Source organism: Mustela nigripes, chromosome 2 (genome assembly GCF_022355385.1).
Source record: "Mustela nigripes isolate SB6536 chromosome 2, MUSNIG.SB6536, whole genome shotgun sequence".
Classification (NCBI taxonomy): Eukaryota; Metazoa; Chordata; class Mammalia; order Carnivora; family Mustelidae; genus Mustela; species Mustela nigripes.
Window position 1 is genome coordinate 86,414,292 of NC_081558.1, and position 23,937 is coordinate 86,438,228.

Sequence of the window (23,937 nt, forward strand, 5' to 3'; positions counted from 1 at the left end):
ACAAGGCTAAAACCTTTTATTTCCAGTAGTGAACTTCAAAACTCATATATCCAACTGTTGATCTGAATTTCCATTTCAAATGACACATCCAACATAAAACTCTTTTATCTCCCCAAGCTTCTTCCTTTTTATTATTATGGGAAACAAACATATACAAAACCAATAGAAACAGTATAATGAATCTCCACCCAGATCCAACAGCTGAGAGAAGCTGATGAAACTTACTTACGGCTAATCTTGTTTCATCTCTAACTCTACTCACATCCTACCCTCCCACCCTGGATTATTCCAAAATTGAGCACTTTGTTTCCCCTCATCCAACTTGTTCTTCTCCATATTAGCAAATATATGCATCATTATCTACTCAGATTATTCAAATCCCAAAGCTAGAAATCTCTTGTTTCTGCTCGTACTACATCCACTACAGCCCTTTCACTCCCAATCTGTGAATCCTATCAGTCCTTCCTCTGTCTTAGTTCCCCACCTCCACCCCTACAACCCCACTCGAAACCACGGTGACTTCTCCTGGGACTGTGTCCTTAGCCTAGTCCTCCTCCACACCTCTAGCTGGTGTCAAAGCCCATCAAAAGCTATGTTCTATCAAGCAAGAGGTGACCCACTGAAAATATAAATCATATGGCATTTCACGGCTTAAAACCTTTCTTCATTCCCCACAGAATCAAATTCCAACTCCTTATACAAGCCCATAATAGTTTATACAACCTGGGCACTGCCTAACTCTCATCCTACCACCTTCCTCTGAATATGCCAAGCTCATTCCTGCCACCAAGCTTTGGCTCTTGTCTGTTCCTCTGCCAGAAATGCTGTGCCTGTGGCTGGCTCTTTTCCTCTTGTCTTGGCTCTGGTGTTACACACCAATTTAGAATAGCACCCCTGCCACCAGCCAGTCCTGCCTCGCAGGACCCCACCTGTGCTACTGCCTTCAAGGATCGATGACCTCTGACACTCTCTGGCTGACCTGCCCTAGAATGAAGCTCCACATAGAGCAGCGGCTTTACCTGCTTCAGGAACTGCTGTAGCTGCTGCACCTGGAACAGGGCTGTGCACACAGCAGGTATTCAGAGCAGGACTGCCAGATCTCAAATAAAATCTATTTCATCAGATTAGATCCCCTCGGGGGGAAAATAGAAAAGAGCCTTGCTTTTCAAATGGCTTAATTTGTTGAGCTAAAGTGTCCGTGAAAAGCACTGACACTACACATTTTATTTACTTTTTATTTTTATTTATTCATTTGAGAGAGGGAGAGTGCAAGAGCACAAACAGGGATGAGGATCCGAGGGAGAAGCCGACTCCCTGCAGAACCAGGAGCTTGATGGAGGGCTCGGTCCCAGGACCCCGGGATCATTACCCGAGGGGAAGGCAGATGCTTAACCAACCAAGCCACCCAGGCACCCCTACACATTTTAGACAGTAATAAGTTCTGGGTACTGCTAGAAGTGGCAGTATAGGCAAGTCCTCATTTTTCACGCTCCCACCTGTGCAGAACCACACAGTATACTCGCACTGTCACCGCGTCCCTTGAGATGGAGGCCATTACCATTCCTACTACAAAGTCACTCATCCAAGGCAGTACAGGTGATCAGCCCCAGGAAGGTGGGGGGTGATTAACACTCATTTCTTCTACTCAGTGAACATGGAACGAGTGAACACGGAACATGGTCTCTGTGCCACCGGCACTGTGCTGGACCCTCTGGATCAACACTGGCATGCTGGGCCTTCCACCAAGAGGCCCCCCTCTCCGTTGGCTTCCACCCGGAGCATGGTAGGAGCCACAGGCTGGCTGCCAAGCCATCATACTACATGGCCCTGGGAGTCTCACCACAAGACAGGGCCCAGGCCCTCCGCAAGCCGCACAGCTACCTCTCAGAGATGGAGGCCTGAGCTTTCTCCCCACCATGCTCTGCTGTCGGAGCTGACAGCGTGCTAAGGCTAATGCTGTCTATGGCTCATCCTAGACTGGATAATCTCTCCAAGGCTATCTATCACACACTGATAAGCACAGCAAATTAGGCATCAACTGTTAGAAACATTCCAGATTAAGGAGATACCTGCCCAGAGACCCCCAAGTTGGAGAAGGCCATCCCAGCACACAATCTTCCCAGAATGTGTAGGTGATGACTGGCAGAGAATTTTAAGGGTTCAACTCAAAACACAGTCCAGATCTCCAGCTAAGCAGCTCACCCCACTCAAAACCAAGCCTCCACAAAACCACAGATCAAGCAGACTATTAGCACTTGACAGTCAGCACGGGCCCTATAGGATCCCCAGAGCTCTCTGCCCCAAGAGCCCAGCCATTTGACTTTATTAACTAACTACTGTGCCAGCCCCAACTCTCTCCTTTCTTACATCAACACTTAAGTCAAGTTTTGGTTTAGAACACAGATGAGGGTATGTGAAATTTATCTTCCACGGTGTTGCTCAATTAAACTTGGTCTAAATCAACTGTCACATTGTTCTGTTGCAGTAGAAAGAGAAACCAATTTGATATCAAAGATTTGAATTCAAGGGCTGAGGCCCCCACTTGCTAAACAAGTCCTTCAAATGTAAGCCACCATGTAATTTGCATCAAAAACAGGGCCCTTGAGAGAGTGAAATAGGATGGCAGGCTGGGCAAACCGGGAAGCAGAGTCATCCCACCTAAATCTCTGAAATCTTCACTTCCTCAGCTGTGAAATCGGGTGAGGACCCCTTCACCTCCCTTGCAGGGTGCCTGTGAGAATGAAGTAGGAACTTGTAACAATCCAGTGCTTTGTCAACAAAAAGGTAATGACACACAGAAGACTTTTGTGGATAAGGCTTATTAGGCTTCTAAAAGAAGCGAACTAGTACGACTGAAAAAGGATCAGAGGTTTCTCCGCAGTGAACCAGGTGCATAAAATCAGCCTCTTCTGATCAGACTCCCACTAGAACATGAGGTCAAGGACTTTATGTATCACACTCAGTGCTGCAACCCTAAAACCTAGCATAGTGTCTGGCATATCTCCAAACAAAAGCATTCAAATTTGTCATTTTAAAAATGCTCTCCTTACCAAACTCTGCTGTCAAACTGAAGGACAGAGTCTGTCTTGCTCAGTGCGGGCCTTCTAGAGGCCAAGCATGGAGTGACCCCTCCAGTGAAATCTTTGTCTCACTTCAACAATCCTTACAGCATTACATAATCTTACTTTTATCTCCTTGACATTTCTAAGGTTACCCAGACTGCTTATTCTTTGAGCCTTAAGAAAAAAATCTGAACTTGAACACCAACAGTCAAATGTCATCCAATTCAGACCTCAGCTTCCTGCATCAGCATGACCTCAGGCTGGTTACATTTAGAGCCCCAGATAAGAAAAAAACATTAACATCATAATATGGTCATTCAATAAATTCTTCAGAGGGAACTCAAGCCCTAACAAGGAAAAAACCTTTCTGTGCGGGTGAGTGCTCTATTCTTTAGCCTCTCCTGGAGGGGCAGCAGGGTCCTGAGTCCTAGGAGTCAGAAAGAGGGCTGGAGCTTCCCTCAGGGAGAGCCACTAGCTTATCTCCTCAGCTCTGCTTCCTCTTTCATAAAATGCAGATGCCGTACTGTTCTGAGGCTACCTCACAGACTTGAACTCAAGAGCAAGTGACATGCCAGGAGTCATTTCTGTAAAGTGCACTTGCAATACAAGTTAAAGGCCAGAGTGGAATGAGTTGGTGATCTATCCAGTTCCATTAGGGCCCAAGCTTGAGATGCTGTTCATTTCGGCCAAGTCCAAGGTCAGGCTCCTGCTCTATGGCTAGGAGCCATCCTCTGGAGGAACTGGGACGAGACCCCACAGACCTTATATACCCACTGAAGCTGTAGCCCAGACACCATCTGGCTTTATCCACCTCCTCCCAGCTCCCATTCTGTTTGGAAGATGAGAAGAAATAAAAATGAAGAAAAAAAGAATTGCAAATGGAAAATTCTTCTGCCAAGGTCATACCATGGGTGCATTTTCTGACTTCTGGACATTACAATTCTTAACTTTGCAATCACACTATTAGAGCTTACATTAACATCCTGTGTAGTTTTCTTAAAACTTCACTCAGGGACCCCCAGGTGGCTCAGTTGGTAAAGCATAAGCCTTTGGCTGAAGTTCTGATCCCAGGGTCCTGGCATCAGGCTCTCAGCTTGGGGAGGAGTCCACTTCTCTTTTTGCCCCTCCCTCTGCCTATACACACTCTCTCAAATAAATAAAATCTTTAAAACAAAAAACTCCTCTCAAAAAACACCCCGATAGTCTCAATACTTTTGTCCTATAAAATTCTGAAATACTACTCTAATTCAGGAATTGGCAAGCTAAGATCCACAGGCCAAATCTGGGTATTTTGATAAATAATGTTTTACTGGAACACAGTCGCTCAGATTTATTTATGTGTAATGTTTGACCACTTCACACTACAAAAGCAGAGTTTCGTAGTTATAACTAAGACAACATGGCCCATGAAGCCTAAAATACTTACTATCTGGCCCTTTATAAAAAGTATTCAAAACTCTGTATACCAAAGTATACCAAACAACAGAAAAGAATGTAGTTCAAGCTTGTCAAATAAACTGTTTTTTCTTCAAAACTGGCAAGATTTCATTTTTTTTAATTTAAAAAATTTTTTAATTTATTTGTCAGAGAGTAAGAGACAGCGAGAGAAAGAGAGAGAGAGAGCGAGCGCGCACAACCAGGGGTAGTGGCAGGCAGAGGGAGAAGCAGGATCCCAGCTGAGCAAGAAGCCCAATGCAGAGCTTGATCCCAGGACCCTGAGCCAAATGTAGATGCTTAACTCACTGAGCTATTCAGGTGTCCCAAGATTTCACTTTTTAAAAAAAAAAATCCTAACAAGTCACATATTTACAGAATGAGCATTTTTGTATGTTGAACAAACCAAAAAGAAAAAAAGAATTTTCAGATTTATCATCACTGGGGAAACTGTACTTTCCTCTACATCCATAAATGCATTATGCTGAACTAATCTCAAAAAAAAAAATATTGGCCTAAAACTGAACCTACAAACACACTACCCCCGATCTCAAAGCAATTTTCTTTAGAATTAGCTTGAAAAATAGGGCCTAAACAATAGTCTTTTACATTAAAGTGTTATCTTACTATTAATACTAAAAATCAAATTCCTACAACAATGCAATGTCTGACCATGTTTATAGAAGTGTTTAATAACTTTCTTACTGTTTGAATACACAACAACACTAAGCTAATTATATCTAAATATGTGAAGAATTACTCGAAAAGCAAAATCCAATATCCAATTTATGTTTGTAAAATAAAATGGGATTACTCACTGAGTTAAAGGGTGAGGATCCTTTATTTCCCAGCCCTCGACACCCCTTCAGGTGGTAGATTAGCTTTCTAGGGTCTGAATATGGTGGAAAAAAATCTGCACATGGGAAGGATAACAAGAACTCATCCACCTTCCTTTCTCAGATGTTAGTGCTTTCTCCTCTGATGAAATAAGAAGTTGTTCTAAAGTAGGGATAAGAACAAGGATTTTAAGACATGATGCCAAAAGAAGCAAACAAATAAACAAACAAAAAAAGGAAAAGGTAAGCTACTCATAAAATGTAGGCTGTCAAAGTTCTATCCTTACAATATAACCCTACACACTACACATGTCCTGAGCGTAGGTCCCTCAGTTGCTGTTATACTCCCTTCATCAAAAATTAATCCATTTATTCTCAGTTTTAAAGGAAAATGTGAGTATTTCGCTGCCAACTTTTCGAATCAGTTGTCATATGTCTTATCAGAAAAGTTCTGAACAAAAACATAACAAACTTTCCCAGACTGTCCTTCAAAGGGATGCAGCTCATCTATGGCCTCCTCCAAGAGCTGGTAATAACTGTGTGCACTGTCCAGCCTAGAAAAACTTGCCACATCCCAAAGATACAAACCTCCCGACGAACGACACTGGCAGTTCTCTCCAAGTGATCAGTTTTCCTTTTGGATTTCATTATGCTTTAATAGAAAGTAAAATTAGATTATTAAGTATTATCTTCATAAAAGTAATCAGTTGTCCCTGTAATATCATGATTATCCAAAATACACTAGAACATTACAGATCCTAGAAAGTGGTCAGTGAAAATTTGCACATCTAACTCAAGTTTAACAGTCTATGGGTGGCAAGCATTATTTAAGCAAGATGCTCTGCTATGCCTTCAGGAGTCTGATAAGCCTCCCATGACCACCAGCAGGTCAGGTCTTTGAATCACCTCAAATGAGCCAGAAACTCAAAGGGCCAGAAACCCACCTTGTCAGAGTAAGGTGGCGCAAAGCGGTGGATGTCAGTTTCAGTGAAGCAGCCGGACTGCAGATGGTTCCAGAAGAGCTTCGCAACAACCCAGGGACCAAGACAGCAGCACAGGCCATGACACCTCCTGGGCAAACATAAAACTGAAGTTATAATATTTTAAGAAAAGGTAGGGAAATACCAGACTATTTTAGGGGCCAGTGAAGAAGGTTTGGATTTTTGCTTGTAGTGTTATGAACTGATTTAACAAAACAAAGCAGTTAAAGGCCTAACTCCACTCTGACAAAATTTCTGCCACTATTTAGAGCTTATTCACCTGATCTCCACAGTACATATATATGTAATTAGTGGTACCATCAAATACTCATGCTATTAGTTTCCAAAATCACTAACCAAGCTCATGTGACTAATCTTGTGCTATGACAGAAGGAAGAGGAGAGTAGATTTTATAACTGCCCAATAATTGTACTCCACCCAAACAGCACCACATAAGTCTTTAATATTTCTTGCTAGACGAAGTGAATCTTCCGACGTTCAAGGCCATGAGGATAAACTAACTACATCGATATGCAGGCACACAGATGAGCATCAAATACCACTCCGAATGAAAAGAGTAAAAGCCGGACTCAAAAAAAGCATACCTTGCACGAGTCCAGTCATAAAAACCACAAAAACAGACTAAATTAATCTATCAAGTTCAAAATCAAGGTAGCATGTACTTTTGGGGAGGTAATAGGGGCAATGCTGTTTCTTAATCTGAATTCTGATGGTGTGGGTATTTTCATTTTGTAAAAATGCATCAAACCACATAAAATTTTTAGGGAATTAAAGATACTCTGTCCAGTACCATAGTGACAGCAATAATAAATGTCTTTATCCGTTTGTCTAAATCCATGGAACACGCCACACTGAGAGTGAAGTGAACTACAGATTCCGGGTGATTATGATGTGTCAGGGCAGCTCAACAGCGGTCACGGATGGACCACTCTGGTGGGGGACGCTGACAATGGGGAAAGCTACCCAGGTGTGAAGGTAGGGAAAACACGGAAAATCTCTGTACTTAGCCCTCAGTTTTGCTGTAAACTTAGAAATGATTTTTAAAAAAAAATTAAGTCTTAAAAAAATTAATTTCAAGCTGTCCAAGGATTTATGTACTTCTGTTTCAATAAAATGTTAAAAAAAAAAACAACAAAAACAAAAAGATTACCCAACATTTAAATTGTAAAACATATAGGCTTATCAAAAAAAGAACTGATAGTGAATTGGATGATATTTTTGGTTCCTACCATTGTTGTCCTCTGCCAATTTTTGAGTATTTGTCTCAGATGGTCACATTTAACATATTATACTGCCATATATAGCTGTCCTTTCCTATATTAGAGAATAAATGAAAATGTATATACACAACTTTTTCTGAACTTTTTGAAAGATACTATATAAATTAATTGTAATAAATTTAATGTTAGAAAAATTCAAGCCAGTGTGCTTACGTTCCTACTCCATATTTGTTAAGTTAGTTCTTCATGGGAAAAGTATTTATTAAGAGTCCATTATGTGGACTGTGGGGATACAGACATAAATGAAACAAAGATCTTCTGAGGGAGATTACGTTTTAGAGCCAGAAAACAAATAAAAGTAAATAACCAAGTGATATAGAAGTCAGTTATAACCAAGTCATATCAAAAAGCACTGCTTTCTGACTAAAAGTTCTATTTCCTGTCACAGTGTGTCACAGCATCATTGTGGGTAAACATGCTACTCACTTTTCTAAGAAATGAAAAAGCATGAGCCCTTTCACCTCATGTATGACTACTAAATATAGTTTCTCTCCTTTGAATGTACTAAACTAAAAATGGGACATTCATTGTTGAAAGAAGGCAGGCGAAACTTACTTTAGAAGTCCATAAGATTTTAGGAGTCATTAAGTATGTGGCTGGCTGACTGCCTGACATGCAACACTTTGGTCCTGGTACTATAGTGAGACCTTTGGATAGACAATAGTTGGGACTAGGGTGGTGTTTCCATATACTCAAATACTCACAAAGTTCCTGCAATAGCAGAGATGACATGTAAGAACCATGTTCTGGGAAACCGTGAAGAGGCACTCTGGGCTGCAAAAGGCAGGCTCATTACAATCAGCCAGCGTCACCTCACAGCAAGCCTACTCTTCACTACCTCCTTCCCATCAATTCTTCCTCGTGTTTCCACTTGTCTCTTCTAATTGTTTCCTTTTAATGCTTCCCTTTGTCAGCTTCCTTGGCCTGTCTTTGACTCTTTCTCCTTATGATAACCTGCCCCACCCCACCCCATGAAAGCCCAGATCAGGGGCCCCTGGGTGGCTTAGTCAGTTAAGTGTCTGCCTTCTGCTCAGGTCATGATCCTGGGATTGAGCCCCATGTCAGGCTCCCTGCTCTCTCTTTCAAATAAATAGATAAAATCTTATTAAACAAATAAATAAAAAAGACCAGACCAATGGCTGGAATGATATAGTTACATGCCACTTAAGGCTAAGTTCCCTGATAAAATTGAACTGATACAGAGTTAACATGATAACACTGTTTTGCTCAGTGTTTTAGGAAACCATTGCTAAAAAAAATTGTATTCAAATAAGACACACTTTTTAGTGATTATGCTGTTTAAAGGGTCTACTGCTCAACTGAACTTGAAAATAAAGATGTCTTGGGGCAGGCATCTGGGTGGCTCAATTGGTTAAGCATCTGCCTTTGGCTCAGGTTATGATCCCAGGTTCCTGGGATAGAGCCCTATATTGGGCTCCCTGCTCAGCAGGAAGTCTGCTTCTCCCTCTCCCTCTGCTCCTCCCGCTGCTCATGCTCATGCTCTCCCTCTCTCAAATAAATAAACAAAATCTTAAAAATAAAAAGAAATGTTAATTTTTTAATTAACATATAATGTTTTATTTGTCCCAGGGCTACAGGTCTGTGAATCATCAAGATTACACATTTCACAGCATTCACCAAAGCACATACCCTTCCCAATGTCCATCACCCAGCCACCCTGTCCCTCCCAACGACCCTCAGTTTGTTCAAGAGATTAAGAGTCTCTTATGGTTTGCCTCCCTCCAGATCCCATCTTGTTTTATTTTTTCCCTCCCTACCCCCACGACCTCTCACCCTGCCTCTCAAATTTTTCATATCAGCGACATCATAGGATAATTGTCTTTCTCTGATTTTCTTAATGAAATGTTAATTTTTAAAAGCTGTTCTCTTTAAAACTCTAAAATCTGGTTTTTTGAATGCCAGTAAGCATGACCAAGAATGCCACCTACTGGTTAAAAAAAAAAGGTATTTTTATCAAATTGTGTTCAGAGGGCCCTCCAAAGCATTAAGGTATTAAAAACAAAACAAAAGGCAAAAATCTACCCATTTTTGGAAATACATCCAATGGTTTCATATATTCAATATAAGTATTTGATTAGCTATAGAAAGTTAACATACATTAAGGATTTTCTAAAGTGATACAAGAATATTCCATCAATGTTTCTATCCTCACAGGCCTTACCTCAACCAAAAAATTCATACTTAACTCTATTACTGAAACAGGAAATTATCTTAGGATAAATAAATAAACAAACCGTATCCACTTAAGCCATAAAAAAAATTACTGCAGGCAACAGACTCAGATTTAAAATGAACTATACTGGTTTCTGTTCAATAAGTACACTCATTTTATTTAAGAATTGCTGGGGTGCCAGGCACTATTTTGGGTGTGGAGACACACTAAAGAACCAGACACAAAGCCCTTGTCATCATGAAGCTTTAAGTACAGTGTGTCCAGCCAATGATGGTAAACAGATAATTAATGAGACAAATATAGATTACAATGAGCATGATAAAGGAAATGAGTGGAGGAATATCAGGAAAGCGCACTCTCAAGAGACATCTGAGCTGAGACCTGAAGGATGAGGAAAAGGCAACCATTCTGACAGTAAGGACAGAGCCAGCAGGCAAAGAGGCTCAATCACAGAAATAAGCCTACTATGTTAGAGGAATCACAGCCAGTATGACTGGCGAGCGGGGAGCTAGGTGACAGTGACAAGAGGTTAAGTCCAGAAGACAGACGTGCCAGATCACATCAGACCAGGGACAGAATATTTACTCTAAGGGCAAAGGGAAGCAACTGAAGGGTCCGAGTAAGCCTAGAAAGGTTTACATTAAAGGATCCAATTTACACTTGACAGAACAACCTAATTTACATTTACATCAAAAGAGCACTCAAGCTACTCTGTGAAGAATGGGATCACAGAGGGAGAGAGTCTCCAGTTAGCAGGTTCCCGTCCAAAAGGAAAGCAGGATAAAGCTATGACATGGCAGAAGTAGATGAACAGGGAGCGTATTTTGGAATCAGAGCCCTGCACTTGGTAACAGATTGGGTAAGGTGTGAGAATAGTTAAAAAAAAGAAAGGTAGATAGAGAGAAACCCAAGAACGCCTCATAGAGCATTTATACACTGAAATAAAGTAAATTCACAGAACTATCATGGCACCTGTTGATTTAGAACCCTAAGTGTCACTGAGGAAGCAAAGGGGCTCCCAGCATCTAGCTTTTGGTAAGGGAACCCTAGCAGTACCAAAGTTACAGAGTGCTTGACCTGAAATGGGTGAAACAAAGCTCAGATCTGATTCCTTCCTACTTTTTCATCTTGAGCGAGTCACCTCTTAAAATTTTTAAATTGGAATGCCAATACCACTTCACTGCATTGCTGAAAGGAACAAATGCCCTGGCAAGTGCCTGGCAAGCAAGAGTGTTACTAAGAATCAGGTCAATCCCATTAACCCCTGCCCTCCGCTCCCTGCCGAACTCCACCTAGAGACAGTGGGATACCACCAATAACAACTCCCCTCAGCCTGATACACAACCGCATTCACAAAACACAGTTTCTATTCAGAATTATGAACTAGTTCTAAGTTCGATCACATGCTGAGAATTTTGGTCATTTTCCACAGCAGCAGTGTCAACGTTTTATGATTGAAAAAGAATTTTTTTTTCCTCATTAAGCTTTTAATGGGTCTCAAAATTCTGTGACAGATTTTTGGTTGTTTCCATTAAAAAGTACTGATTTTAAAAACTAGTAACTTAAAACTGCCACATGCACAAAAAAACACAAATGGTCTGCAAAACACTCTTCTTTCCTTCTGGAGATTTTAGGATGCATTGCTATAATTACCCATTTACTACTAAATGTAAATAGGCAATAGATACAAATAGTTCCGAGGCCATTCTTCCACCACTGAGTAAGACTGGGCTGGCAGGAATGGGGGATCATATTCATTTAGCCTTCTCAGCTTTCTGGGCAGACTTGGTGACCCTGTCAGTAGCAGCTATCTTCTTGTCCACTGCTTTGATGACACCCACAGCAACAGTCTGTCTCGTGTCATGAACAGCAGAACAGCCCAGAGGATGAGTCAGAGAAGCTTTCAACACACAAAGGCTTGCCAGGAACCATATCAACGACGGCAGCATCACCAGATTTCAAGAACTTGGGACCACCTTCCGGCTTTTCTCCGGAACGACAATCTATCTTCTCCTTCAGCTCAGCAAGCTTACAATCAATGTGAGCTATGTGACAATCTAGCACAGATTTGGTCTGAATAGTTCAGAATAATCACCTGAACCATGAAGCCAGCTGCTTCCATCGGTGGGTCATTTTTGCTGTCACCAGCCCCACTGCCATGCCGAACATCTTTGACAGATATGTTCTTGACACAGAAGCCCATGCTGTCTCCAGGAAGAGCTACACTCAAAGCCTCATTGTACATTTCAACAGACTTGACTTCTTTGTGAATTATAAGTTTGTGATTGCAAATGATCCTATAGCAACTAGTAAATCTGCTTTGGTCCTACCCTCATGGTCCAAAAATGGCTCATTACAAAACATTTCCACTCCCTTCTAGGAATCAAAGTAGTTTAGTAGTCATTGTGATGTTTTATTTAAAATTTTAGGTGGAGTAAACAAACAAACAAAAAACCGCATTACATGTTTGGTTATAGGTTTTACTTTCTTCAGGACAACGTGAACTCAAACTGGGCAGCATCATACAGGGGATCCCCTCTGGCAGACAACGCCTATGGCCAAAAGACAGCAGGATGAAAGCAGTATGGAAAGCCAAGCAGACTCCCAAATCTAGGTTTTAAGGGCACCAGCACTGCTCTAGCCAGACAATCTCAGCAGTCTGCAGAGCTTCAGGGCTGGTATGTTTCATCTAGTTCTGCTTCAATGCCATCGTATCACAGATGACATCAAAGTAATTAAGAGCCTAAGTTCTAGCATCTGACAGATCTGAGTTCTCACCACAATTTACTGCCACTTACCAGCTTTGCTTCCTTACGTAAGTTCTTCAGCCCCTGGTTTCCCAACGTTGATGATGGGATTAATGATACCTACACCTCACTGGCTGTTTAATGACATCAAGCATACAAAACATTTGATGCAGTGCCTCACACATAGAGTCTGTTATTACTGAGAAGTGGTCCATTAGTTTTTCTTTTCCCATTTTAGGTAATACATACTCCAAAAAAGTTGGAAAGTTACAAGGAAATCATAAAAAAAATTTTACCCAACAATGCCTATAACTTCCAAGGCTATTAACCTCAAATTTTAAAATTTCCCAGCATATTGTTTATGCTAAGTCCAAACTGCTTTCAAAGAGGTCTATCAATTTACACTTCCAAGCACCAAATATTAATGCATTCATTTCTGTACATTCGAAAATGGCTCATCTTTAATTTGTATGTACTTATGCTGAGAGGCACTGAAGAACTAAAGATGATTCCCAACCTCAAAATGATCACTGGGACTACAGAACAGATCCTGGAAAACTCTCCCTTGTCCTCCTGACTCCAAGGGACTACCTGGGAAGTATCTGTGCCTATAGAGATACAGGGAGCAGTCACGGAGCTGGGTGGGCTTTGCTGGGATTTCTCTTCTGCCCAGTCACACCAGAATCACCCCAGTTAAGCCTCAACAAGTTTCACAAGTGTTTCCTAACTACCGGGTAGATCTTCAATTATCCAAAATGTGAGGCCTTTGAAATAACCTTCCACAAACTTCTTAAATGTAACTTCTTGATTTTCTCCCACAGACTCCTCTGCCTTCAGGTTTTCAAGCCTCAAACCAGGTGCAGCTTCAACTCAGTATGCACAAAACTGGTAGCTTCATGCAAACCTGAGTATGTGTACATAAATAAGAAGAGGAATGTGTATACATGTAGGTATTACATGAAACATACCATGTAAAGGAAACATGGTATATATAAATCAGTAAATCTCATAATTTCCATGCAAAAGTAGAATGTTAGATCTGTATGTGATCTTGCACATCATCTCTAATCCAAACCTTTTTTTAGTCAATAGACAAAATAAGGCCCAAAAGAATGTAAATATCTAGCTCCCAGAACCAGCTCCCAACAGTCAGAGTCTGATCCCAGACCTATGTCTCAAAGTATCTTTTTCACTGCACTGCATTCCTTCTCTACCGAAATTTGAATAACTGTGTGGTGGTGGAGCAATCTCCCCACGGAATGTGGTTGTATTAAAAGAGGCACTACCATTGCTTTCAAGACAAACCACCTTTTATTTGCATTCCCGTTCAATGTATAGAGGCCTCATGGTAGTATCTGCTGGTGACATTCCTTTTACAAAGAAAAAACCGTGGTTCAAATAAACTAATTTGTCTCCAGGCTTCGGGGACAGACAGGACCTTCATTTCCTAAATGGGTGATTTTTCTCAAGATACCCAACTCTCTGTATCTCAGTTTGGAGGTTAATAATATGGAATAACATCTAAACTCCTGGGGTTGAAGTTAAGAACCGTACCCAGCGCAATAACCTGGTACACAGCAAACTCCCCATAATAAAAGGGAATGTTATTACTACTTTACAAATCACTGTCATAATCATGATATGCTTGGCAAACACAGGACTAGAACGCAATCTGCCTTCACTCTCTTGGTCCTCTCGACAACACAGGTTAGGGTATTTGAAGATAACCCGGGGTGAGGAAGAGCTGGGGGTGTACCTGAGTAGGCGAATGCAGCCACAAACTACAAGGCAGGCGTCGCCCTGAGCTCAAGGTCACTCGGTGAATCAAAAATCCCAAGAGAACTTTTCGTCCGTCACCGGGGACGCAGGAAGGGAGCTCGAGAGGGAGAGGTGCTCCGGCCGCCGCCTGAGACCCAGCAAGAGTGACTCCCCAAGGACGTCAAGGGCCAGGTCGATGCCACCGATTCCGCGGACCCAGCTTAAGGCCTCTCTAAGCTCCGCGGCCTTGAGGACCGCGGCCGCAAAAAGGGACCTCTGCACCGCTAGCGCGGCGGGAACCAAGCTAGCCGACCTGCCGAACTCTGCCACCCTCTTCGGGAACTTCCGGTGACGTGACGTCACAGCAGCGCGAGCTATCCTCACATTTTATTGGTCGGTAACGCCTACCGCCTCCGCGGAGCGCAGAGTACCACGCCGCGAGCCGCCACATCCAGTGTCTCCGCCTCCTAGCTCCGCCATCTCCATGGCGACCGCCACCCGGTCACCCATTTGGCCTCCGAGGCCGGAGTTACGTCATTGTCTATGCGCCGGAAGCGATCGCTCCTGAGTCGGCGCCGGCTGACAACACCCGGCTGTGGCCAACGCCGGCAAAGTTAGACCTTCCCCGGCCAGTGTGGGCTGGCGGGGGTTACGGACCTCTGCTGGCCCCTGGGACAATGTCCGTGTTTCACGACGAAGTAGAGATCGAGGACTTCCAATATGACGAAGACTCGGAGGCATATTTCTACCCCTGCCCGTGTGGGGATAACTTCTGCATTACCAAGGTAACTCCAGAGTCCCGCCCGGCGGTTCGTCCGAGCAGGCGCGTTTGCGCTTCCTCGTTCCTTCCGCCGTTCCGTCACCTGGCGGCTCACACGCCCTCTTTATCCTGTCTGAGTCCCCGTAAAGTTGATGCTTTGATCTGTCAATGGGCACATCGTCCTGGCCTTTAGTCTGGCCGAGGGGTGGAGAGTGGGGGTGGGAAAGGTTAGATGGCGGGAGCATGAGTCTTGCCCTCTTTCCCCATTTAGAGTCCCACTTGCTGGGATAGTTATTTGGAGGCAGGGTTACGTTGTTGTCATCTCAGGGGTTTGAGGCGACGAACCTTGGCTAACCTTCCTGGGTCAGGTCTGGTCTTTTTTTTGAGAGAGGGAGTAGAGGCGGGGTGGGGGTGGGGTTACGGCATAGGAGCAGAGGTAGGAGAGAGGGAATCTTAAGCGGGCTCCAGGCCCAGCACGGAGCTGGGGTGGGGCTCGACCTCAGGACCCTGAGATCGTGACCTGAGCTGAAATTAAAGAGTTGGTTGCTTAATCGACTGAGCCACCAAGGAGAACCTCTTCCTGGGTATTTTTAAATAGCGCTTGGCCAGAAGAATGGAGTTAGTATTTCTCTGGGCAGGTCTTTTTGTCCCTCACCGGCCTTTTAAGGAGGTGAGCTACAAAGGAGCTTGCCCCTAGGGCTGGAAGGAGTTTGGAAGGAGGAAATCACAAAGGGAAGACAATACCAAAAGGTTTTTTATTTTGTTATAGGAAGATTTGGAGAATGGGGAAGACGTGGCAACCTGTCCTAGCTGCTCTCTTATTGTAAAAGTGATTTATGACAAGGTAAGTAGTTGAATTTTAAAAGGTGTCAGGGAAGGTTGCGAGGCAAGGACCTAGAGCGATCTGTAAGTGCTGGAGAATATTTCTTGACAGTGGGTTAGGTAAATGTTATGTTTTTTTAAAAAAACAAATTTTATCCCCCCCAAAAAAAACCACAAAAATTTTAAACTATTACTAAACAGCTGTATTGTAAATCACAACTTGAAAAACTCAAATTAATTAACTCATTTTAGCTTTTGAGAAGGCAAAAAAACAAAACTGCACTGTAGTTAATGAAAATTGTTGATTACTCATTAAATAGAAAAATAATATTTAATTGGCAGTCTATTCCTCCTTTATTTAATAAGTAATTTAAATCGTCAGAGCTCCTAGACTTATTTTGGAGGGAACAGTTGTATAGTATTTCTTACTTGGCTTCTACGTATAGAAGAAGCATTATCTTGTTTGAGGTATGTCATAGCTGCAATTTTATAATTTCATTTTGGCCTTTAATTTACTTACTGTTTTTCACTCAAAGATATTGACAGTAGAAAACAAATGTTCAATAAGAATAAGCCCATCCCTACCCCAGCTTTTGGCCAGTATTTTGAATGGAGTCTTAAGTAAGAAGCTTTAACAGGATTTTTTCATTTTTCCTTTTTTTTTTTTTAATATGATTGACATATAACGGAGGTTAACATTCTTAAGGCTGAACCCTAATCTGAGTATAGGGGATGTAGCACCAGGCACTTAGTCTCATGTGACAGACTATTCTTATATCAAAATGTATTCTAGAACAAAAACAACAGGGTAAGGGAGATTAGGAGTGCTGGTAGGAGAAGAAGTTGCAGTTTTAAATAGGGTGATCAGGGCAGGCCTTATTGAGAAAGGCCTTATCTAACGTAGATTGAAAGAGGTGATTGAAAAGTGAGCCCTGGGGGATAAAAAGCAGTCCAGCAAAGGGAACTTTGGACAGACCCTAAGGCAGGAACAAGTGTCTGATTTTATTGAGGAACATAAAGTGTGACCAGAGTAGAATAGATGAAGGTGAGAGAGTAGCCCAGGAGGAAAGTAGCAGAGTTGGGCAGATCACAAAGATATTTGTGGGCCACTTTAAAGACTGACTTTTGCTGTGAATGACTTGGGGAACCATTGGAGGATTCTCAAGCAAGGGAGTGCTACAATCCAACTTAAGTTATAATAGAGTGACTTTGGCTGCTGTGTTCAGAGTAGACTATGTGGAAACAAGGACAGGAGTTAGGATATAGCAAGGGTAACAGTTAGGAGGCCCTTAGATGAACCGGAGTTGGAGATGGATGGCTTGGACCAAGCTGTGGCACTGGAGGTGGTGAAAGGTGGTTGGATTCTGAATACACTTTAAAGGATAAGGATTATTTTTACTGATTGAATATAGGATATAAGAGGAATCAAAAATGATTTCAACATTTGTGGCCTTCATAACTGGAAGGATGTATTTACCATCAACTGACGGGGAGGTGTCTGTAGGCTCAGGGGCTAGGGTTAGACATACTAAGTTTAGGAGGTCTTTTTTTGATCCAGTTGGAGAGCAAGTGAGAAAGCAACTGGAAATGCAGGTCTGCTGTTCAAAGAGAGAGATCAGCTAGTGCTGTAAGTTTGGGAATTATCAGTATATAAATAGCATTTATAGCCATGAGATTGGAAGAAATCACCAGGGCTGTGAATATAGGTAGAGATGGACAAAAGAAAGGACTGAGCTCTGCCACTCCCAATATTTAAAGATCAGGGAGGAAAGTGGGGAATCAGCAAAGCTGGCCAAAAAAGAAGGAGGAGGAAACCAGCGGTACCATATCCTGGAAGCCAGATGAGAAAAGGTAGAGGAAGTGAACTACCTTATCAGATGCCACTGATAGACAACTGGAAATTAACCATTGACTTTAACGGCTTTAACCGAGAGGCCATTTGTATGGTGGTAAGAGCAGTTTTGATGAAGTAATAGAGACGGAGCCTGATTGGTGGAAAACTTACTAGAGAGAAGAAGAGAAGAATTTGAAGTTGAAGTAGCAAGCATAGACGTTTTTTCCAAGGAGTTTGCTGCAAAGGGGAGTAGAGACATGGGGCCTGTTGATAGAGGATCAGGAGAGGGTTTAAGGTGGTAGATATTCAGCTGTGTCGGTCAATATAGACAGAGGAAGTTAGATGTAACTAGGGTGATGGTTTTGTCAAGTAGGTAGGAGGGAGTGACAGAAGGGGGATTGTGAGAATTGACCATGGACTTTAAACTAGGTCCAGAAAACATGAAGAGGAGCAGTGATAATATATGTCATGACAAAAGAGTCAAAATTGGTGGGTTGTAGGGAAGGAAGGAGAACAGTGGCTGAAAGGAGCAACCAGGCCCTCCTCCTGTCTCTGTGGTACCAGCACTCTCAGAGAACTCCCACTGGGGAAATTATAGGGGAAGCAGTGTCTTTAGGGGATGGCCTGTTCTCAGACTCAGCGTTATGGTCATTTGGGGCAGAATAACTCTCTGCTGTACAGAGCTGTCCAGTGCATTGTAGGGTGTTTGGTAGCTTTCCTGGCCTCTACCATTAGATGCCAGTAGCAGTTCTCCAGATATTGCCACGTGTCCCCTGGAGACAATATCAGCATACACCTCCCACTACCTCTTGAGAACCACTGTGTTAGAGCAAGAAGGTGTGGGAATGTTTTTTATTTTTTAAAGATTTTATTTTTTTTTATTTATCAGAGAGAGAGTGGGAGGGAGAGCAAGCACAGGCAGGCAGAATGGCAGGCAGAGGCAGAGGGAGAAGCAGGCTCCCTGCCGAGCAAGGAGCCCGATGTGGGACTCGATCCCAGGACGCTGGGATCATGACCTGAGCTGAAGGCAGCTGCTTAACCAACTGAGCCACCCAGGCGTCCCGAAGGTGTGGGAATGTTTTAAGGAAGAGGTTAAGAATATGGAGCAATGTGCTGATCGACAAATCATAAATTCCAAAGAGGAAGTTGGGGTGGGAGAGGAGGCCCCAGGTGCTGGGCAGGAGTGAAAACATGGACACAATGTGGACTGACCCTGCTGGGGATCAGCCTACATGAAATGAGGGGTAAACTGGAAAGCACAGGTGTCTTGTGGTAGTGGACAGAAGCAGGATACATAATCAGAGACTGAATTTCATTTACAACGTAGATGACCCTGCAGGTTATCTGGTCAGGAAACAAAGAGCTACCCCTTTTAGTTGGAAGAAGTGATTACCTTGAAGAGGATAGGTCTTCAAATAACTGAATAGTGAAGTGGAGAAGTTTTTAGGTAGTAATTAATACAGAAACTTAAGATGTGATATATCTTTACAAATAAGGTGTTTTAAGTGTGAATTCAGGGCTAAAAACTGAAAAGCACTTTTAAGATTATAATTCTGGTGCTGACGTGGATTCTTTGAATAAAGATGAAATGGTGTAGCAGTGAAAAATGAACAGACCTGCCGGGCCCATGGCTGGCTCAGTTGGAAGAGCATGGAACTCTTGCTCTCGGGCTTGTGAGTTCTAGCCCTATATTAGTTGTAGAGATGACTGAAAACTAAATAAACCTTGAAACAAAAAAAAAATTTTTTTAAACCTTAATAGCTAGATTGATTCTGCAACAAAACTAGTCAAATATTGATGCATTTGTGATTAATAGAATTTCTTACTCTGTCTTAGGATCAGTTTATGCGTGGAGAAACAGTGTCACCCCCTTCCACCCACAAAGAATTAGTTAAATGCTAAAGAGGACTTTAGAAATCTACATCCTGAACATTTGGGAATGAGCCAAGCTGGAAAAATCAAATGCAAAGTCACCAGCTTCCTTCACGGGAACAACCCTTCCATAGTTGGCTGTGCCATTAGCATGTGGCTCTTTACCATTGGCTGCTGAGTTCATCTCCAATTAAAGAAGCAAGTCCATGACGTGACATTCCTGGATTTTGTGCTTAGAACTTTGAATTGGAAATGTTCTCTATTTTCCATGTGAGTTTAAAGGAAGATCTTTTCAAATCAGTGCTTTCTTTCTCTCAGTATCATTTTTGTGTCTTACACCTGATTTCTTCCTTATCCGATAACAGCATCATCTACCTCAAAGTCATTAGGATTCCTTAATAAAAGGGGGGATTATATTTTTGGCTTAGCTATTAAGATTATTAGTATTAGCGCTTTCTTTGAAATTGGACATTCTCTTTGCCATTCTAAACTTAAGCAAATTTGTTGCTTTGTCCCACTGTGCTTTCAGGTCCCACACCAAGCCAGTCTGCTCAGTCTTGCATTCGTAAGAACTCAGTTCTTGTTTTGCGTAGCAAACAATTTCCATTGTACTTCCTGCATTCAGTTCTGGTCAGTACCAAGCTCATAATTTTTCCAGAAGATAGAAAGTAAGGTCAAAAAGTGAAATGGTCAAGGAATTGGAAGTTTCCTTATCCTTATTCTACATGTGCCTTGAAAATTGGGACAAGATGAAAAGAAAAGCAGCCAAAGGAACTGAAGTTGGAAGCAGAACAAAAAGAAAAATTTGCCAACTTAGTAAATTGAATGCTTCAGTGGCTTTGCCAGATCCGAGCAGACCATATTTGTGTGATCTGGGTCTTGTCTGTCACACTGTGTTTAGCTAAGGCTAATAACATGGCGTGAGAGAGGGCCCCCTGTCAAGGTTTCGTGGCTGGTCGCAGTGCTTTCAGCATCACCTCGGCATCAGGTCACTAGCGCTGAAACGTAGAGCTGCTACAACAGCTCTTGCTGAGGATGAACCTGAATATGAGATGCCTGTTCTAAATAAATGTGTCCCTAGGGACACATCTAACCAGTGTTTATAGGCTGTAACTGAACCAGACATCCACGCTTACAGAGAAATGTTGCCCTGGAAAAAAACAAATTTATAAAGGTAGGCTATCAGTCCTCCTTTGCTGTGGATAATAGCAAGAAATTAGAATCACATGAAAATCCAAAGATGTCTTTCATATACACAACTTTGCAGTGTGTTTCTAAAATTTAAAAAAACAAAAAACAAACAAACAAAACAACCTCACTGATGCCTGGCAGGTTGTTTTGAGAACAGCTCATGCAATTAAAAAAAAAAAACAGCTTGCCAGAATGTGACCATTCTGACCGTTCTACTACTGGTTGATAAATGGGCTGCATTAGTCTAAGACCTAATAATTCACCAAAAATTGTATGTCAGCATGACGGGGTACATTATGTATTATTATATGACATTCTTCATGGCATGAGAAGTCTCATGGCTATTTGGGGACACTAATGTCCCAGAATCCACCCATGGATTAGAGCCAGTGGCAGCTCAGACGAAGAGAGCATGGTATATGTTACCTCGTGGGAATGAACTTCAAAGAGCAAAGATCTGTTCCATGCTCAGTTTTGTTGTTTTTATAGGTACTGGTAATACCAGCTCCTTTGGCTGATGATGAATTTAAAACAAACGGGCACCCTTGATGTGAATGTCGAAGGAATAAAAGTTGCCCCACTCCAAACATTCCAGTAGGAGTGAATTAAACTGCACTGGCAATCAGTGACCAGTGGTAATCCTGCAGTGATGGGAGTGAGTTCATTTCTAAAGCAACTGAGTTACTAAATTTGCTAACTACAAAAGAACTTTTCTGTTAAGCAGAAAGTAAAACCAAGGTCTTTCAGACACGACTAGAGTTCTGTGTGATATTCTGTGCCTTGTGTACCTTACCAGACATTTCAGACCACCTCTGAGAACTGATCTGTAATCCATGCTCTGTCTCTTACTAGCTTTGTAGTCTTGCAAGGCCAGTGGATTCGTCATCTCTACAATTAGGAGACTAGGTCAGGTGATTTTTAAACTGTTGGTATTAAAACTTGCAGGAGCTGAAATGTTAATTGAAACCTTTGTAGACTCAAAACTAAATCATGAACTACTAGAGAAAGACAGTGCTTCTTTATAACTTGATGTCACCACTCTTCTGAGTTTGAAAATAAAGTCAGCTATTTAAAGGATTTTGCATATATTTTAGTGTACACATTTGGAAGCAGTTTTCCTGGGAAGCACCCAACACTTTTGATTGCTGTACAAACTAATTTATTACCAGAATAAATTATTGACATATTCAATAAAGTCATAATTCAAATCAGTTTGTTTTCATGTGGTTTTCTTCCCCTAAATACCAACATCTTATATTAAAAAATTTTGGGGGCGCCTGGGTGGCTCAGTGGGTTAAGCCTCTGCCTTTGGCTCAGGTCATGATCTTGGGGTCCTGGGATCTAGCCCTGCGTGGGCTCTCTGCTGGGTGGGGAGCCTGCTTCCTTCTCTCTCTCTGCCTGCCTGTCTGCCTACTTGTGATCTCTATCTGTCAAATAAATAAATAAATCTAAAAAAAAAAAAAAGTGCAAAAAATTTTGTTGTGATTTTGTATGAAGTAGAATTCTTTTTAACCTGTTTTGGAAAATTGTAAGGAAGTTTCTGGTATGAACAGGTGAGTTTTGAAATGGTAAAGAAATTGCCACTGATTCTACAGTTTGGCCACATGGGTTTTGATTCTGGATTTTTCCCCCCGTGTGAAAAATCTTTGAGTCAAGTGGTGAAAAGAGTTGGCGTTCTTAGATGAGGAATTCAGTTTTTGCTTGAAAAGAAGGCTGCTATTCTTAATTTAAGGCTGAGGATCCATTCTTGCAGCAGTTTGAGAGCCCAGCTACGGTCAGAACACAGTTTGAACCTCAGTTCCTCCACTATGATCTTGGACAAGTTACTGAATCTTTTTGTATCTCTCTGTGCTTTTATGTGAAATGCAGATCATTGTAATATCTCTCCTATGGTTGCTCTGGATTCATTCATTAAGGAAGTGCTTATGGAGTCCCCACCACATGCTGGGCACTGGGTAGGGTCTCTGCATGCAAGTGGAAGAAAGGAAGTAAGATTAACACGCTGCTGTTAGAGCCCAGAAGGAAACACACTAGGTGATGGGAGCCGTGGCAGGTACATTGATAAAGGGCAGGCAGAAGGTGTCTCAGGTCCCGTACTTTTTCCAAGATCTGAAGGGAAGAAGTCTTGTGACAGTAAGATTAAGTGAGCTAAAAAACTAAGACATTTAGTGCAATGACTGTCATATGCAAAATAAAGGTTAACTCTGCTAATCCAAAAGGAATTCAACATGGTTTTGAACATTGACAGCATTCTTAGACTGAATATGTGAAGTGCAAATTATTGGACACCCTTACTGAATCTGGGGTGGGTTTTAACAAGCGCTGCAAGTGATTGCAATGCAGCTAACATTTGAGAACCATTGGTCGAGGACTGATATTCAAACAGCACACTGGAATCATCAGAGGAACTTGAAAAGTGCTGCCTTAGAGAAACAGACTTGACTGGTCTGGATGCAACTTTGGCACCAGGAGTTTTAGAGTCTCAGTGTTGATTCTAATATGCAGCCAAAGCTGAGAACCACTGGACTAGAAAAACAGAAAATTCATAATCACAAAGTATAGAAAATCCAATTTTTAAAAAATTGTCACACCTGCTTTGCCCGTTGGAAAGGACTGTGGGCTCGGTTGACCCCACACCTTGTAGTCAAGTGCGCAGTCAGCCTCAGCAAGTGACCCGAGAGTCCAGGCTGGGCCAATGAGCACAGTGGGAGAGTCCCACCCTGGGCAGTCCCTGGGCTGCACCCTGTTTAAGCAATCATGTGTTTCCCAGCACACACTCTGGCTGCTAATTATACACCTTCCAAAAGTGACAGCTTCTGCAGATGTAAGTAATTAGGATTACTCTAACTCCATTTGACGATGCCTGCCATTCCCTACTTCCTACAAAGCCAATTGCTCATGATTACATATTTGACTGTGGAAGCCATTTTACAAATGATTCCTCGTTAAGGGTTTAAAACAAAAGATATACTAATAAGAAATAGTTAAAAAAATACTCTCACCCCGCCACCAGCTCACAAAATGCTTAAAATGTGGGAGGTGTATCTAAGGAAGTCACGTGAGGGACATTTGATGAGGGAAGGTGTTCGATTCAAAGTGGCTCCCAAATAGAGGTAAATGTCTAGTAAGGGATCAACCATCCCATT

The 23,937-nt window shown here is 42.1% G+C and overlaps 2 protein-coding genes and 1 pseudogene across 3 annotated transcripts in view; 1 reads left to right on the forward strand and 2 right to left on the reverse strand.

The window, feature by feature from the left end:
* The window catches only part of OXNAD1 (oxidoreductase NAD binding domain containing 1), a 36,680-nt gene extending 21,901 nt beyond the window's left edge, over positions 1-14,779 (reverse strand). Inside the window, exons 1-3 of one of the 2 annotated variants that reach the window (XM_059390879.1) lie at positions 14,311-14,779; positions 6,277-6,403; positions 5,921-5,984 (exon numbers count right to left, since the gene is read on the reverse strand). In XM_059390879.1, the coding sequence (XP_059246862.1) occupies positions 5,921-5,984; positions 6,277-6,395 (183 nt within the window). In that variant the 5' untranslated portion in view covers positions 6,396-6,403; positions 14,311-14,779. The remainder of the gene's footprint in view (positions 1-5,920; positions 5,985-6,276; positions 6,404-14,310) is intronic. The other variant, XM_059390880.1, reaches the window with a different exon arrangement.
* On the reverse strand, positions 11,562-14,822 carry LOC132010491 (putative elongation factor 1-alpha-like 3; annotated as a pseudogene).
* Positions 14,823-14,866: 44 nt separating this feature from the next.
* DPH3 (diphthamide biosynthesis 3) lies at positions 14,867-22,002 on the forward strand. Its single transcript, XM_059390881.1, has 3 exons — positions 14,867-15,097; positions 15,842-15,916; positions 19,565-22,002. The coding sequence occupies exons 1-3, from the start codon at positions 14,990-14,992 to the stop codon at positions 19,628-19,630; spliced, it is 249 nt and encodes an 82-aa protein (XP_059246864.1). The 5' UTR covers positions 14,867-14,989; the 3' UTR covers positions 19,631-22,002.
* Positions 22,003-23,937: the final 1,935 nt, after the last annotated feature.